Below are 18,694 nucleotides of genomic sequence, written 5' to 3'. Positions count from 1 at the left end.
AGTCTATGATGAAATGTGGTAATCCCCAGTAGAAATTCCCTTATACTCTCTTAGTGGTATAATTTGTAGTAAATAAACTAAACCTTTAATTGTTACCAGTAGCTTCTTATAAGAACATTTGAACCTTCACACTGACAATTATAAAGATCCTAAGAAAGATTTTAAATTAAAAAACAAAAACAAAAACAAAAGTATTGCACTGTTTATTTTCTAAGGCAGAAAGGTATATGCTAATATATTTTAGTAAGGTTTAAAAAAAGGTTATCTTTTTTTTTTTTTTAAACCCTTGTACTTCGGTGTATTGTCTCATAGGTGGAAGATTGGTAAGGGTGGGCAATGGGGGTCAAGTGACTTGCCCAGGGTCACACAGCTGGGAAGTGGCTGAGGCCGGGTTTGAACCTAGGACCTCCTGTCTCTAGGCCTGACTCTCACTCCACTGAGCTACCCAGCTGCCCCCTAAAAAAAGGTTATCTTAATCCACCAATTCAAAGAGTTCATTTTCTGACCACTGATTTTTACCAGAACTACAAGAATCATTTTGGGCATATCTTAATCTTTGGTTCTAGGGACCATAAAAAGTTGTATTCCCAGTGTTTCTGCTTGCGGACACTAAATTACTATATGCTATTCTGTGATGAGAGATGGTGTGGTATGGCAGACAGAGCTAGGCTCAAAGTTATGAAGACTTGGTTCAAGTTCCATCTCTGACATACAGCTTTGTGACCCTGGAAAAGTCAGTTAACCTCTCAGTGGTCTGGACAACTTTCTAAGACAAGAAGTTGCAGAGAGGTACCAACCAGAGAAAGTTTTATTTTCCTATGAAATCATAAGTCCGGGTCTGGTCTCTATCCTTTATCCCTACCTATTCTGAGATATACTTCATCTGATAAGAACTTTTTTGCTCACTGATCAGAGTAATTCACAGGCTTTCCCTCTACTTTTTAAAAGTCTGAACTTATTCCAACAGTATAGCATGTCCTGAAACATGTGGCAATTTTTGGATTAAAATTAGTAGTGAGCCCACTAATAACATTAGTGTCTAAAGTGTCAGATCAACACTACAGATAGAGGATGCATATCTTGATTATGCATAAGGACACATACCCACCTTTTCTTGGGCAGTTTAATCTTGGCAATGTAACTCAGACAATAGTTGATTAAATCTTGGATCAGTTCTTCACCCAAATGACCCTGAATATTCTAAACAAACAAAAAACTTTGGAGTTACTAGATTTAGTATGATTCATTTTTCAAATAGCTTTCTAATCAATCAATGTTGTTATATGATCAGAGGCAAATGTGTGAGATTAATGTGTATCATCTTCTTTATTTTTTCTTCTTTTAGTTACCCCATGATTAAACAAAGTCAGGTTAATCACAATAGTGAGTTTATGAATCAGATGTGTTTTCTGCATCAGTACTCTGGATTCTGGATTCATGGGCTTGCAAATGCTTCCTATAAAACCTAGAGACTTACCCTCTTCTTAGATAACACAGTTAAAATCCCAGTGAAGTCAAAAGAGAAAGCAGGTTGGAATACACACTATCGAATTGCTTCTAGAGTAAGTACAATACACTACCTCTTTCCCCAAAAACTGTCATTTTAAAAGATCTACTTGTTGCTAAAGGAATTTGTGCTAAGGACTACATCATGTCTAAAGTCATTAGGATATGCTATATAAAGTCAGTCCTTTTGTTTCCTATCCTATACCAAAGCATGCCTATTATATCAGATTTCATTTTATAATAGTGCGAAAAAAGTTTGGAGACTCTGAAACAGACCTACCTGCTTACACAGAAATTTGCCATCTTTGTATGCTACCAAACCATTTTCTGGAAAGACGTAATCATATTTTTCAAGCACTAAAAATAAAAATGAGTAGCAAATCATAATGCAACTTATTTATATGTTTCTATTCAAGACTGATAAAAAATACAAGTGATGTGATAAAAAAGAACATCAGCTTAGGAAATAGGAAATTTGGCAATGAGTTAGGGTTCTGCCATTAGCTGTATGAAATTGGGCAAGTTAGTTCATGCATCTTTATATCTGTTTCCTCATCTGTAAGATGAGAAGGTCAGACTTGCTGATCTTGACAGCTTTAAAATTCTGTGATTCAGTGATCCATCCTCTAATGGTCCAGGTATTACCCTATTACATGGCACCAGAACACAACACCCTCCTGTGGGAGTCCTGGAAGATGGTAGGACTATTCTGTAATTAGTCTGGGATAAGGGAGGGAGAAGGGAAGAATATCAAGACTAGACAACAGAATTCAAGACACTAAATTTATCCCATTAATTTTATCATTTCAGATTTAAAGCATCTCACAATATGTTAAGAAACACTGAACAATGGGGAAAATAGTCATATACAGGAAAGACATACTCTTTGATTCTCAGAATCTCTAAGTAAAAAAAATAAAACTTGCATATTAATCTGGAAAGTAAAAGACTATACTCAAAAGTATGGTCTTCAGTTCTAAGGAGGCTAAGAGGTCAATAGTAATTCAAATTATGCCCAGTATGTTGTTATTTTAAGGCGAGTCAACTAATATTTGTGGAACCAAATTTATTTACCTCCTGGTAAATGATTCCAGTCATTTATAAAATAAAAAGGCTGTTTGGTAAACAAGAAAATAGGAAATCTACCATATGGGAGGTGTCCAGAGTTACAGTTGCATGTGACAATATTTTAAACATCATAATTTTCTGAAAAGAAGTTAATATTTTACTAAGACATAATCACTTTTTACCATCATCTCCTAGCTGCTCCTGCACCTTCTCAAAGTCTGAGCCTCCTACTACTCCAATTTTTAACTTCTGCCTCAATTTCTGTAGAAAGGCATCCATTTCTTTGGTGATTTTCTGTATATTAAAAAAGAAAAGACAAGCCAATTAAACACAATATGGGCAAAGAATTCAAATTACAGAATTGTATAACTATGTCTTTTTTAGGCATATGTGACTTTCTTCTGGATAGGTAAAATCAGATCATTTAGTATTAACTTTGTTGTAGCAGCCTGGATTAAGAGATCTAACAGTGCCATAAAGGAGGAAAGTTTACAACTGTAAAACGAGAGGGCTTCCTCCCTGTATGATGGGGTCAAGACAAATATTATAATTTCATTTATAAATACTTCAATGTTTCTTATTGATCACCAGTTCAAACAACATAATCAAGTTACCTAAAACTGTAAGCCGAAGCAAAACACAACAAAGAAAAATTTGTTAACATACATCCAAATGATTTGAATAGTTTTAACAATATTTCTTTTATCAGTCATATTTTTAACTTACATGTAACACTTTCAAAAACTTAAAAAGCATAAAATTCAAATCCAATAGATAAAATCTGGGAATTTAAAAATGTAAACTGCACTATGTATAAGTATCTCAAAATTCAAAATGGCATAAACTGAGTAGAGCACTTATCTAAAATCAAGTAAAGGCTATGAAAAGGAATGCCTGAAGGGGTTTATTCTACAGCTCTAGCAAGATTAGGAAAAAAACAAAAATTGCTCTGGGTTGCAAAATGTCAGAAACTCAACATGATTCCTTCTCTAAGGCATTTTATGTAAAATTTACCACATCTTAATTCCACAGCAAAATGATGAGTTAAATCACCAAGACATATAAGGTAATTGAGTGGTAGAAGATACATTACTTACTTCTTCAAGGGCAAGTCTATTGATCAGACTAAAAGCAATATCCAGCTATGCACAACCACAATCCCTAGATAAAATCCTGGACACCACTGAAAAGTTTCTGTATAAGTACTTATGTGTTATTGGAGTCAAGAGTCCTTGGTTTGAATCCCACCTCCAACTCCTCTAAATTGTGTGATCACAGGCAAGTCATTTAATCTCTCTCAGTCTCCATTTCCAAATGTGTAAAATGGGAGTGATATTTGCACGATTTTACAGGGATGGTGTAAGGAAAATGTTTTGTGAGGTTTAAATCACTATATGTAAAATATTACTGATGATTACAAGGAATCTTGCTATGAATGTAAAACAATGCTTTAAAAAGCCCATGTATCATTTTTTGATACATTTTATATGGGCACAACACTAACCAACTAGTTCCTGAACAAATTCTCTATATGATAAAGGCTCAGAAAATAATTAAGCAAAATTGCTTAATAATATGACTATAGCTATGAGTAGGCTATTTTCTAATTTTGTAATTTTCCAATAATCATGTTATATTGAAAGTAATGTAATATTTCTACTAACAAAAGATGTGTTGCAATAACATTCTTCACACATCACAGCTGGATAAGACCCCAGAGATCAGTTGACCCAACATCTTTATTTTATAAAGGAGAAAACTAGAGAGGTAAAGTGATTTGCCTAAGGTCACACAACAAGTCAACAGCAGAGGCAGAATAAGAACTCGGGTCTCTGAATACTCTAAATGTGCTCTTTTGATGACCAATTTTTTATTTTGCCAGGAACTTTATCCTTAGAGACAGGTCTAAATTAGGAACTATAGGTTATGTTATAGGATGTCAGAAGTAGTAAAATTATATCACTGGAAAAAATAAAATATGCATGGGGAATCTTGGGGCAGAAGGTATGATGGGTAGGAAATCCTATATTCAGGCAAAGGAAGGGATTTGAGACATAAGGTCCGAAGGGAGAATGATTTGCATATAATCATGTTATGACCAAGAAAGATTCCTGATCCTGTTATGGCAAGGAACATTGGCTCCTCAACTGATGAAAAGCAACTGGATATAAGTAGATTTTGAGAAGCAGCTTCAGCTGAAGTCCTAATTCCTCTTTTTCAGAAGAAAAGGAGGCCATCTGGTGGAGAGAGAAAAGAACCAGTTTTCTCAAAAATTTTCCCCCTGTCCTGAGTCATATTGCTGGAAGGGAATCTTAGAAATTATTTGAGCAATTCCCTCATTATGTAGATAAGGAAACTGAACAGAAGGTAAAAACCTTTTATTTCATAGGTATTCACAAAAGGCTTAAAATGAAAATCGTGTTTTTGGGTAGTGCAAAAAACTCAGTCATTAAAAATATTGGTGAAAGAATTACAACTGGAACAGACCTTAGAAGTCCTCTTTCTAATGTCTTCAAATCACAGCTGAGAAAACTGAGGTAAAGAAAGTTAAATGATTTGACAAAGAATTGAGAAAATTAACCCCTCCCTCTTCTTTGCATAGATAGAAGACTGGATATGGAATAATTCATACACAGTCAGATTCAGTTGATATGTTGATTGGTTTGGATTAACTGATTTTCTTCCCTCTTTCATTTTTATTCTTTGTTACAAGGGATGGCTTGCTGGGGAGTATAAAAACAAAAGATATCAATGAAAATGTTAAAAAAAATAAATGGAGTGGAGCTTAGGAATCATTTTATTAAACAGATTTATAGCACTTGCATTTTCTAACTTTCAGCAAAGAGGAATGTGTAAATGTGTAAAATGGGAGTGATATTTGCACGATTTTACAGGGATGGTGTAAGGAAAATGTTTTGTGAGGTTTAAATCTCACATAAAAACATAAAGATTGTTTTATTAAAAATATTTTGGCTAATAAACTAAGTCAAAGGTCAGCCTGGTAAAGTGGAAACAGTGGTGAACTTGGAATCAGAAAACCTGGGTTTGATTTTTTGCTCTAGCACTTAATAGCTTTTAACTGATTTAGTAGTCACTCAACTTCTGAGCTTGTTTCTTCATCTGTAAAATAAGGATTCATTTCACTCATGAAGCATTTATTTAAACATCTGCTATGCTTCAGATAGGAGCAGGTGAGTGGTGCAGTGGATAGAGTGTTGAGTCTGAAATCAAGTCGTCTTTCTGAGTAAGTCATTTCACGATGTTTGCCTTAGTTCCTTATGTATAAAATAAGCTGGAGAAGACTAAATGGCAAACCACTCTAATATCTTTACCAAGAAAATCCCAAATGGGGTCATAAAGACTTCAGACAACCTAACAATAACCTGCTTCAGGTGGAAAAACAATATGTCAGTGAATAGAAGAGAGTTGTCTCAGAGTCAGAAGACCTGGGTTCTAGTACCACTACTAACATTTGGCTGTTTGTCGGCAAGTCCCTTAACCTGTCAGTGACTTATAAAACCACAGTCATTTCCCATTCACTTTAGTGGAAAACATATCTTTACTGGGAGTTCCCTATGTTAATGAAATAAATCCCTACAAAATCCCCCTCAGCTAAGGACACTAAGACAAAAATGAAGCAATCTCTGTTTTTAAGGAACGTACGTTATTTATCAGTTAATTCTCCTTAATTCATGGGGTAGTTGTAAGGGGGAAAAGACTTTCTAGTATTCATAATTATAATTTATAGCATCAACAGTGAAATATTTTTCTTAATGATATATCCTACTTCTATCTCAATTTGCCCAGTTCCCTCTCACACATTATCCTCCAGGAAGCCACTTTCAAATAACTGGAAACAAGGTGCAAAGTCTTTTCTTTCCATCTTAATCAACTGAACACACAAACCTCACTCCTCCTTCCCTCCCCCAAAATTGACTTGTTCTTATACACAAAGAAAATATTTAATGTACAAAGGACGCAATCTATTCAAGTACCCTTAACTTCTGGGGATTGATTGTAACTTACATTTCTTTTGCATTTTAGGCCTCTCCACATTAGTCTAAGATGGTAGTAAGTACAACAGAAAGCTCTCATTAACTACTCTATGGGTCATGAGCCCCAAGGTTCTGTTTCAGATATAAGATTAACTGAAAGACCTTGGGAGAACTCACTCAGCCATTCCGTGCTTCAGTTTCCTTACCCAAGGATTATACCAGTCCTAGAAAACTGAATGGAGAGTAAATGAGTGGCAGCTGTAGGATTCTGGGTGAGAACAGATTTATGTCTTGTCCACTGTGGCTCCTAGTTTACATATCTCCTGAGGAAATTTTGGAGTTCTGGATAATGCTATCATATATAAATGTTTACTAATCCAACTACTACCTGATAGCCCTTCCTTTAATTTTTCAATACTTTAAAGATCCAAGGTTTATTTAGTACTTCCTTGACCAATGAAGACTTCAAGGAATTCTCTATAAGTCAGTAGGTGGTCTTCAAGGGTTGTTGGCTAAAAAGTTAATCACTTGTCTTTGACTGGCCAAAAGAAGAATATACTATTTAAGTACTTGGTAGGAGCTCATATTCAGCTAGCAAAGCCTCAGAGTACCCAGTGTCACCTCCATGCTACAATGAGAGGTCAGAGGAATTTAGAAAAATAACTGCTCCTTTCACTCATTACAAACTGTCAGGAGAGCTCAAGTGCTCAAAACTCAGACCTGGTCTTATCCATTCCAACCTTTGTCCTTACATTTGGGGGCTTCAGTTTTCGTACTGATGAGCCCTCAAATGCCCCTCATTTCATTATCAACCACTTTCACAATCCATAACTCTCAAATCGTTCTATTTGACCACAACTTATGAGTCTTTCTTCCCCTATTCTTTGCCACTTCCTAAACCTATACTTCACCCTCAGTGCAACCTCTAGCCATTTCTCTCCTTTCTGCTCTCCCAGGTAATCATCCTTGTCTGTTCTCACTTTTTTCCCTTCAAAAGTCCGATCCAATCAGTTCAACTTTACAGGGTCTTCTACCCATTAATCTCTTGCTTTATTGCTTGTGCAACCCTTCCTAAATCCCAACTCTGAATTACTTCTATCATTCACTTCCCTATTCAAGTACTACATAGAAGTTACAAGCTTGGTGACTGAGTCTACTACAATCTGATGTCATTAAGCAATCCAAACTCATCCGGTAGCTGCTAGACTCAAATGAGATAACTAACATATTTCAAGCACTTGGCAAACCTTAAAGCAGCATATAAAAACTATTATTACAGTATCCCCACATACATGGGCACTTAATAATTTGCTGTTTTGCCGAACTAAATTGTTTTGACTCTTCAACGAAATTTAAGCACCCAATCGGCCTAAAGGAATCATCATCCTGCTTCCTTCTAATCCTCCAAATCCCTCCATTGGAAGCTCTTACTCACAGATCTAACACCCAAACAGGCCCAGCAGGCAAGGCTGAAGGGTTTATCAAAGGTCAGACTTCTCCCCAAAGGGTACATGCCTGAGGACATTTTTGGGGAGGGAGTAAAAGGAGGCTACAAATTTTTATTTGGGGAGACAGGGCAAAGGAAGCCTAGCTGTCCAATGGCAGTGTGGGATCACTACTGGATTTGGATTTAATTTGGAGTTAATCCTGACCCTTCTTATTAGCTCTGGGATGTTGAGCAAATTCTCTTTGGGCCTCAGTTTCTTCGACTGTAAAATGAAGGGACTGGTTGGTCCACATCACATGTGCTCTTTAAGGCTGCTTCTGGTTCTATGTCATAGGACTTCATGCTCTCCAGAAGTTGTGGGAGCCTAGTCTCAGAGTGACAAGGCCTCGCAGGATTTCTGTTTTCCCTCCCCCCGCCCCGCCCCCAACACACCGTGGGGAAACTGAGGTTCCGTTAAGCAGGTAGGTGGCTGTGTGGGTCGGGCTCAGGGTCTGTTTACCTGTCGCGGAGCGGTGAGGGTCCCGTCGATGTCGAAGAGACAGAGAACAGGTCCCGGAGCTGCCATCCTGACACTTTTCACAAACCTAACGATACGCGTTGGCACATGAAGCTTCCGGGATTTGCTTCAGGAGCTGCGATGCACGCCGGGAAAGTGAAAGACCGAGGAGGTCACCTAGCCGCAACCCCGAATCCTAGAACGTATAGTATCTCCAGAACTACAACTCCTAGGATGCAACGCGACAACACGTCCCATCCCCTCCCTGGGCTATGTTTATTAGGAATCAGGACACGTATACCACCGCGCCAAGTCGTTCCGGGAGACTGAGCGGATTCGCTTCCGGAAGCGCGCGCGCGGCAGTACTATGGTGAGCGGCTGATGTTCCTAATGTGGGGAGGTGGGAGCTGTAGAGGGACCTGAGAAGGGCTGGAGTCCGAACTTATTTGCTTCATCTGCAGTAGGGTGGAAGCACCTCTCCTGTCGTGGGCTGCACTTTGAAGTCCTTCAGGCTTCGGAGAGCTTGTCACCTCTTAGGGTCGTGAGGCCGATTCAATTCAGTAAATTCAACAAACATTTATTAAGCAGCTACTATGTGCTTTGTACTAAGGTATTACACTATGCACTGAAGATACAAAAAGAGGCAAAAGACAATCTCTCCCTTTTAGGAGCTTCCAATAAAACAGAAGAGACCACATGCAAATAAATATATGTAAAGCAAGCTACTTACAGGATAAATGGTAAATAATTAAAAGAGGGAAAGTGCCTGGATTATGAGGGGTGTGGAAAGGTTTCCTGCCACGTGGGGCCACACCCCGTCCTCAAACACCCCACCCCTCCACTCTCCCGCCCCATATCCCGGACTGGGAGTTATGACCCTGGGGTCTGCTGCTGCCCCATTGTCAAGGTTATACCTCTTGGACCCTAGAAGTCTCTTCCCTTGAACGTTTGCCTCTATCTTCATCAGGCACCCCCATCCCTCACTCCTCTTGGTAGAGCCAGAGTCGTTGTTTAGGCAATTGTTCAGTGATCTCAAGACCATACCCACACATACCTTATTAATGTCTTAATATCAACTCTTAAGACAGAAGAGGGTCAAGGACTTGGCAGTTGGGGTTAAGTGACTTGCCTCTCAACTCCAGACCTGCATACTATCCACTGTGCCACTGAGCCACCCCTTCAGTAAGCATTTATTAAATGACTCATGTTAGTAGCTGTGCCATTGTGCACTGGATATACAAAGAATGGCAAAAAAAAAAAAAAATAGTCCCTGTTTTCAGGGAATTGGTGGTTTAATAGAGGAGACAGAATCCAAGCAACTATGTTCAAACAAGCTATACATAAGATAAATTGGAAATAGTTAACAGAGAGAAGGCTCTAGAATTAAGAAGGATTGGGAAAAGTTTCCTGTAGAAGGTGAGATTTAGCTGGTACTTGAAGTCAGAAGGCAGATATGGAAAGAAAGAATTCCTAGTGTTTTGTTTGGGGAACAGCATGGAAATCAGTATCACTGGATCACTGAATAGGAAGGGGCCAAGTAATGAAGTGATAAGGTTAGACCTGTGATTTAGGAAGATCTCTTTGATATGTGAGAGGAGGATGGACTAGAGAGACTTGAGGCAAGGAGGCGGCCAATCAACAGGCTACTGCAGTAGTCTCAGTAGAGTGTGATAAGAACCAGCAAAGTGTTGACATTTTTAGAGGAGAGTGGGCAAATTGTGAGAGATGTTGGGAAGGTAAAATCAGGACTTGACAACTTATTGGATGTGGACAGGTGAGAGTGAGAATGACATCTGGGTTGTGAGTCTGTGGAATTTGTATTGTCTTTATTTTTATTTTTCTTTCTATTCACTTGCTTGTTTATGTGTTATACCTTTGACCGCAAAGACTCAACTTCCCTATCTGTTACTTTATATTGAGTTTTGTGAAAGTGTTTCTTTTCCCTTTTAGGTTTCCATCTTCAGAACTGGTTTCCCAATTCGTTGGGTGGCTTTGCTGCAGCCTCGTCCTTGGTTTTGCAGGATGCAAGTTCCCAGTTTGTATGTGGGCAGGGCTATCTCCACATCCCCTGATAAACCATCTACCATAGAGACTGAGAAATTCCAGATGATTTATCGGTTCCCTGGCATCAAATTATGTGGGTCACTGTCCCGGATGAAAATTCTACAAACAGGGATTACTATGGTAATATTGCCACCTGGCTTTCATTGGTACATGGAGGGCCTCATTCCCCTGAACTCCCTATTTCTCATGGGGGGTGTTGCTAGCTTTGCCCTAGCCATGTTGTATTGGATTAGCCATTTCTTTCGTCGCCTTGTTGGGATCCTTTATGTGAATGAGGCTGGCACTGTGTTGCGGGTGGCACACCTGACCTTCTGGGGCTGGCGTCAGGACACATATTGCCAAGTGGCCAATATAATTCCCGTATCTGATACCAGCGAACGCCCCTTTGATGTGTTCTTGAAGATAAAACAGTATGATGATGGGCAGACCTTCTACTTAACACTTCGATTTGGACGCGTTCTGGATAGGAAACGTTTTGTGGAGGTGTTTGGGAATCTCAAAGGACATCATTGATTGGTAGGAAAAACTCCTGGACCTTACAGAAATGTGCTTTCACAGAAGCTTTGAATGGTAATCCAGAGTGTGCTTATACTACACCTGTGTCAAGCATATCTCCCAGGGCTTAAACTAGAAAGGGAGGTTAAGCGACAAGAAACTTGAGTGGTAGCAAGAAACTTGAGTGGTAGCAGTCAAAAGGAACCTCCTGTGTCTTAGCCACTTTGTCTTTCAAAGTCAAGAGACAAAACAGAACTAAGTTTCTGGTAAAAACATGTGTTGAATGGGCTCTGAAAAAGGAATGTGCTCTGGAACCTTGGAACTTCTTCTTCTTTTTTTTTTTTTTTTTTTAAACCCTTGTACTTCGGTGTATTGTCTCATAGGTGGAAGATTGGTAAGGGTGGGCAATGGGGGTCAAGTGACTTGCCCAGGGTCACACAGCTGGGAAGTGGCTGAGGCCAGGTTTGAACCTAGGACCTCCTGTCTCTAGGCCTGACTCTCACTCCACTGAGCTACCCAGCTGCCCCCCTTGGAACTTCTTTTAGTGGTGCAGTGGGAATTGATTTTCCATTTGTGTACTTTTTTTGGAAAAAGGAAGTTTGACCTTCTGTTGAGAAAATTGTCAGGACACATTGGATCCATGTCCCACTGTTGACTGATTATAAGGGCAATCTTGGCATGTGAATAACATTCAGTCTATCATAAAGAAAGAATTGTTTGCCTGATATGGAGTAGGTGCTACAGAAAGATATGACTGGAATAAAACATGACTGTTTCATCCCTTTCTTAAAGACAGCTATGTGTTCTCAGAAACAGGATTGAAATCAGAAGGGCATACTATCACAATTGGAATTTTTTTTTAACCTTTAAACAGTCATACACTATTAATGTTGCAGTCTAATAAAAACAGTTTTGGGGTTGACTATTTTGAGTTGTCATTTTTTGATGTATTTCTATTTTTTACAGAACTTCAGCAGGGCACCATCACCCACTGGGTGATACTGCTGGTGTCTTAGTAGTGTTGTGAGGAAGATTAGTTATTGATTAGGTATTAAAGTTGACATAGCAGGAAGCCTGGAGCATTGTAGGATAGAATGAAGGAGGAGGAAGTGTGAGTGTGCGCTGGGAGAGAGGACTCCATTAGTAGTGGGCAAACTGTTGCCAGCCCAGGGAGATCTCAGACCCTGCTTCCTGATTTCCTTGGGATCCAGAAGGGAGGTGGATTTCCAGTAACAACAGAGCTGCACCAAGAAGAGGAGAAGTTTGGGACCTGGTGGACAGTTTCTCAAGCACTCTCTTTCTTCTTGGATATCTTGGACTACCTAGGATTTTGGCATCCTGTGAACCTCTTTGGAAAGCTTTGAGAACCCTCAAAGACAACCCTCTGATCTATAGCAGTGCTGATTCAAGATTGGCTGGCACCAGGATTGATTCAGCCTTCTAGAGATTCCACTGCTCCTTGGGCCCTGCCTGTTAGATCACTTAGATAAGAATAGAATAAGTCCTCCCTTTTCCCTGTGGGTTTTGTCATTAGGATTTAAGGTTTTAGAGTAGACATCCCTATCCCACCTTTTAGTTATACATAATTAAAACCAGTTAATCCCTCTTACCTTGTCTGCTTGTTTCTAGACTCTGGCGGAGGGGAAGCTGAGTGACAGTTAAGACTAACTGCATTCCTGTGTGAATCCAGTAAACTCTGGTCTTTCCATCCTGGTCCAGTCTCTCTTAACCCCAGTGTGTGTACCCACAATTACTTAGTTTTATTATAATATCCCTGGTGTCTCCATTATCCATTACCCTTACTTATCATTTCCTACAGTAGGAAGAAGGATAAACTCACTGGTCGTCAAGTGGTTTTAATGAAGATCTTCAACAGGTGTTGTCTAATCCATGCTTATGTTTTGGGGATGGGAGAGGGCTACAGTAACTTGATTCATGGTCAAAAGAATTAAAAGCTGATCTTTGCAAGTACTACTTCAAGTAAATCATGAGATGTACCAGCCCATCAAACCTGAAAGCAGCCTTTCAGGTAATCTTCAGTTACTCCAGTTACTTGTATAAATATGCAAAGATACTTTAACTCATTGGTAAATTTGCTTCATGTCAAAAAGACAGGAGAGGCAAGAGAATAATACAAGATATTCAAGGAAAGAGGAAGTATGTGGGAGAGACCTGGAAAAAAAGATTATGAGAACAAAGGAAAAATATTTCCTCCCATTTTTGTTCATTTATATTGATGAAATGTGTCGTGAATTGAAAGGTCATAAGTTTACCTTAAGTTTCAGCAGTTATCTCTTAACATTCACTTGAAAACACTGTAACTTTGGTCCACAGGATTTAGAACTATAAGGAATCCCAGGAATAATTTCAATAAAAAGCATTTATGCAATCCTTTAAATATGAAGTTGACATTATTAACTATCAAGATATGCCAAGTTCTTTTTTTAGTTATGGGACATGGTATAATGGCCTTGACAACTCGGTTTCAGTTTCCTCTTCCATAAAGAGTTTGTAAGTGTGGTTTCTAAGGTTACTCCAACTCTAAACCTAAATCTATGATCCTACTATGAAGGCTTGACACCAAATGTGCCCTGAACAAATGTGTACTCTCAGGAGACCTAGATTGTAGTTCAGACTCTGCCAACTAAAGAAGGAATTGTGTGAACTAGGCGAGTCCCCACTGTCCTTTGAGCTCTAAAATCAAATTCAGGCAACACCACCAGAGGGCGCAAAAACAAATTGTTGGTAATCTTAAACTCAACCAGACTTGGCAACAAACAAAACAAAAAAGTGAAATTGTGGCTTCTGTAACCCAGTTCTGGCAATTGTCTCAATTTATTATCAGTGAGTCCTCTGAGGTCTTGTCTGACCCCTACCTAAATCACAAATCCTACATAAATAGTCAATCAGTCTGAAAAAAAGGATGTGATCAAAACTGAAGAATTCTCTTCCAAATAATAAAATGACTTGCTTTTTAAGCCATTAAGCCAGCTTTACACATGGACTATAAGACATTAAGGAAAAAGCAAATTAACTCTTTGGCATGTCAGCAGCTGCTTTTGGACAATGGGAAAGATCCCTTTATAACTACTTTTAGAGGACAGGGTTAATACTTAGATTAAAAGTGACCATGTTATATCAATATATATGTATACTTTTTAGAATATGATTTGGTGTACCTAATTTTATGTATGGACCTGTATTTTAAGTAGATTCTACTATCAATAAATATAGTAACCTAGAACATAGAATAATGGTCTAGAGTCAGGAAGACCTTGGTTTTAATCCTACATTGGATACTTAGTAGATGCATGACCCTGAGGAAGTCATAATACTTGACTTTTGAGCCCTAATTTCTCTTCTGTAACCTGAAGGAGTCATATTAAATAATGTATACAATCCCTTTTAGCTCTAGAGTTATGCTCCTATGATTCTGCCCAGAATTTGGCCTTGTGCACGCAAACTTATTTGATTGTGATCTTTTATGTCTACATAATGGAACCTAGCATTTACAAATTACACGTTATCTAATTTGATCCTCACAGTAACTTTGTGAGATCTCCATTTTACAGATGAGGAAACTGAGGCTGAGTAATATCTGAGGCTGGTTTTGAACTCTGCTCTTTCTGACTTCAAGTTCATGGTTCAGCTTCAAGTTCTATCTGCTATACCACCTGGCTGCCTGTGCTACATCATGTCATTGGATCTCTTTAGTGCTGTTGCTGTGTTCTGAACTTCCTCCTTTCTTGGTACACTGCCCAGGGCCTTCCTACCAGGGGAATACCACCCCTGTACCAAGTTCCCCTTCTCAACCCTCTCTATATCTATGACCCAGAAATGGGTAGTGGGTAACAAAATTGCCAGTTCAAGTCTGTCCCTGACCCTATGCCCTGGTTTGGCTCTGGGAGAAGGGGCAGCCGTGCATGGCCTCTCCCTAGGCACTGAATTGTTTGCCTGGGGGACCTTGAGAAGTCAGACACTATCTTGCTGGTGGTTCCAAACATGCTGTGCCTTGAAGGCTGGAACTATTTCATGTTTGTGCATAATGGTATTGGTAATGTGTGAAATTTCCTGAAGGCTGTATTTTAACTTAAAAATATTAATTTGTTAATCTGCTGTTTAAGATTTTTAACTTGCTGATGGACTCCATCGCAATCCAGAAAGCAGACAGAATAAACTAAAGCTGGGCAAAATTATCTAGCTGGACTGGCCAAAAAAAGTTGACTTCCTATTGCACAAGCCAATATATTCCCCTTCTTACGTCATCAACTCAGTCCCTTCCCAGGACATCTCAGATTGGAGGACAGTCACACAGGAAATTAAATTAATGACCAGAATCCCTTCATCCCAGGAAAGGGTGTGTTCCAAGGATGTCCAGAGACTTGCCACTGGCTGCCTAGCCAGCTTCATTACCTAATCATGAATTCATTACACATAAATAAGGAGCAGATTTCCACTTTGCCAGTAACAAAAGCCAGCCCAGTAATATGTCTTTAACCTGGTTGGATCCAATCCAGTTTCATGGCCTGGAGGAAGAAACTTTGCCTCAGCTTTAAAATAAACTTTTTGGAGGCCAAAGGAGGAACATTTCTCAGAAAACATCCTAATTCAATATTAATTTTCCACAGTACTTAATAAATGCTGTTGATTTGAAGTGTTTCCTGTGTAGCAGAATCTTTGATGGCTCTCTGTTGTCTACTAAGTAAAGTTCAAATTCCTTTTCCTACCATTCAAGGTCCTCCAGAAAATAACATCTTACCTTTCCAGCCCTATCTCAAATTATTCCCCTTTTCTCCCAACCTGTTTATGCTCCAGCTATACTGTATTGTTCTCTATACCCCAATATGGCTGGGATAAAAGAAGACTCATCGCCACCAGAGGTGGCCTTTTGGTCTTGCCTTCCATCTCTGGCTCCTCCTCTGGCCCCTGGCTGTCTATGAGATAGAAGGGAATTACCATCTGCCTTGACATGGCTTACTAACGTCCTTCAGACCTTACCACATGTTTGGCCCCTATGTCTTGGCCCCAGCATTGTCAAATGACTTAATTTATATAGTCTAAGGGCCCCTGGGCCCTGTTATCTGCACTAATAAATACTGCTGCATCCTTAGGACTTTTGAACCTTTCTGTTTGCCTTGTAGCTGACAGTTTCTTCCTGTCTTCTTCCAAGTACAGTGAATTTTTTGAGAGCTAGGGCTATCTTACTTTTTCCATTTGTCCTAGTGTTTAACATAATGTTTGACACGTAGTAAATGCTCATTTATGCATTTATTCTTATATTACCCTTCATGCCTAGAGTACCCTCTTTTTTCTTCTGTCTATTGAATTCCTTTACATCCTTTAAATCCCAACTCAAATGCTACTTCTTAGAAGGCACCTTCTTGATCTAGAGGCATTATTTCCTTTTTGACTTTTTTAGCACCTAACACATTCTGACATGGTTAGTGTTTAATAAGTGCTTGTTGATTAATTGCAGACTATACCTCTCCCACTTTACTAGCTCCATGAGGGTAACTATTGCCTTATTTGATCTTTGTAATTCCCTGTATAATGCTCTGTACATAGAATATTCTTAATAAATATCAAAATGAAGGGAATTGTATTGACAGCACATCTCTGCTAAAGATGAAATTTATCCAGTAGTAGGCTTTAATAGTATTTGTTGAATTTCAGTTAATTCAGCAAATATTCATTTGATGATATATAAGACAGTGCTAGGTGCCTGGGATTCGCAAATAAAAATGTGCCACAATGTGCTTGGCTTGGAGTCAGGAATAGCTAAGTTCAAATATGCCCTCTCTAGCTGTGTGACCCTGGGTAAGTTAATTTAACCTCCATCTGCCTCAGTTCTTTATCTATAACATGGAGATAATAGTAGTATTTACTCCCAGGATTGTTGTGAAGATTAAATGAGATAATATTTGTAAAGTGCCTTGCAAACTTGAAGTGCCATCATTAAAAAAATAGAATACACTGCCTTCAAGGAACAGGACCAGACTTTTCTTGCACTGGATACTACTATTATTCCAATAGATATGCTAGACCTTTTAACATTCATGGACTAGAACTTATTTGGTAGGCTAATTAATATTTGGTGGTTTGTGTTTGCTAAAGTTAAAAAGTAACTAGGGTTAGGGGCTTTTAATTAGTATTTTATGGCATTTGGGCTTGTAGGTCTGTTTTTTGAAAGTAATATGGCACTTTAACAAGCCTCCTTCTTCACTCCCCAGCATAAACACCAGAGTCCAATTTTTATGGCCTTGTTTTGATGCTATTCCACTCAACTGTAACATCCTGTGTTATTAATCAGGAGGCTTTACTACCTCTGGCTGTGTTTATGTAGACTCTGTTTATAAAATAATCATTTTACTGATTAACAGCCTGAGTTTACTCTGAAATTCATTTAGGGTTATAAATTGCTCAGGTGATGAGAATTCATATTTAAGAATAAAATTTATTTTTAAGGAAATACTGCATACTTATTTTAGAGGACATGAAAACGTATATCTAATTAGGTTAATAAGTGGGGAGAAAAGAAAAGGAAAATATAAAAGAGGATTAGGTTCAAATTCCATTTCTGTTGCTTATTACCTCTGTGACCTTGGACAAGTTGCTTAACTTCTCTAGGTCCCTTTCCTTAGCTACAAAAAGGAGGGGATTGGCTTAGATTAGAAGTGTCAAAAACTTGACCCCCAACACTCCTGAGTTTGGCCCAAACCAGATTAAAATGTAATTGGGAAATATTTGACAAATAAAAATACAAAAACCCCATAGATAATAGGTTTAAAAACCAAATCAGTATGTAGCCCACTGGGATTCTTGTGTATGGATCAATTGCCCCTAATTCTATTTGAGTTTGACATCACTGGAAAAGGTCTCTCCCAGTCTAGTTTCTTTATACCACAGCACTAAAGACTCAATGCAAATAGCCCTTATTAAGGTAGAATCTCAGTTACCTTTAAAAAAGTGTCTTTTTTGCATCTACTAAATGCTTACTAAGTGTATAGCTTCTGTCACTCAGTGATTCCAGTATCTCCTTCCATTACTTTTAAGATCTTCCTGATAAGATGCCAATGCATTCTTACCTAATACACTGACATTGACCACCATACCCATGGACCCTTGGAAGCCCAAGTGATTGTGGCAGTGAAAGAGATCACATTTACATTGGAGATATTCAATTATAAATATTTTATTTAAGAATATTGATTAACATAGGAAATGGATTTAATTCATGGAATTGTATATATGGTCAGCAGTTACATTGTGAAGTATAGTTAGTTTCTTTGACATTTGGCACTGTCCACAGAACACTGTAAACAATATCACTTCTTATGCTTAGGTATGCAGTGCTCTCTAGTTAAGTTGTCTATCATGATCTGATAAATATATATATGAATATATATATCTATATGTTGTGCACAATTTTACATGGTTACTGAGTGTCAGTAAAAATTATAAAAAAACACCCATTTATAATAAAAGTGAGGATGTGAATAGGACTTGATATTACTAGACCTTATTTTCTGTAAAAGTACATGACTTGCTAGAGACACTTACTAAAATCTACTAAACTGATACGTTTTACGAGCTGAGCTATTTTCCAGTTGTTGGCCAATGAAG

The 18,694-nt window shown here is 38.5% G+C and overlaps 2 protein-coding genes across 3 annotated transcripts in view; one reads left to right on the top strand and one right to left on the bottom strand.

The window, feature by feature from the left end:
- The window catches only part of PMM2 (phosphomannomutase 2), a 37,123-nt gene extending 28,529 nt beyond the window's left edge, over window positions 1-8,594 (bottom strand). For both annotated transcript variants that reach the window (XM_044659032.1, XM_044659033.1), the window contains exons 1-4: window positions 8,516-8,594; window positions 2,757-2,868; window positions 1,787-1,863; window positions 1,109-1,200 (exon numbers count right to left, since the gene is read on the bottom strand). In XM_044659032.1, coding sequence (XP_044514967.1) covers window positions 1,109-1,200; window positions 1,787-1,863; window positions 2,757-2,868; window positions 8,516-8,581 — 347 coding nt within the window. In that variant the 5' untranslated portion in view covers window positions 8,582-8,594. The remainder of the gene's footprint in view (window positions 1-1,108; window positions 1,201-1,786; window positions 1,864-2,756; window positions 2,869-8,515) is intronic.
- Window positions 8,595-8,848: 254 nt separating this feature from the next.
- On the top strand, window positions 8,849-11,465 carry TMEM186 (transmembrane protein 186). The gene is made up of 2 exons (XM_044657312.1): window positions 8,849-8,882; window positions 10,463-11,465. The coding sequence occupies exons 1-2, from the start codon at window positions 8,880-8,882 to the stop codon at window positions 11,087-11,089; spliced, it is 630 nt and encodes a 209-aa protein (XP_044513247.1). The 5' UTR covers window positions 8,849-8,879; the 3' UTR covers window positions 11,090-11,465.
- Window positions 11,466-18,694: the final 7,229 nt, after the last annotated feature.

This window comes from Gracilinanus agilis, chromosome 1 (genome assembly GCF_016433145.1).
Source record: "Gracilinanus agilis isolate LMUSP501 chromosome 1, AgileGrace, whole genome shotgun sequence".
Lineage (NCBI taxonomy): Eukaryota > Metazoa > Chordata > Mammalia > Didelphimorphia > Didelphidae > Gracilinanus > Gracilinanus agilis.
The sequence above is the reverse complement of the archived record's forward strand: the minus strand, read 5'-3'. Positions and strand labels throughout refer to the sequence as shown.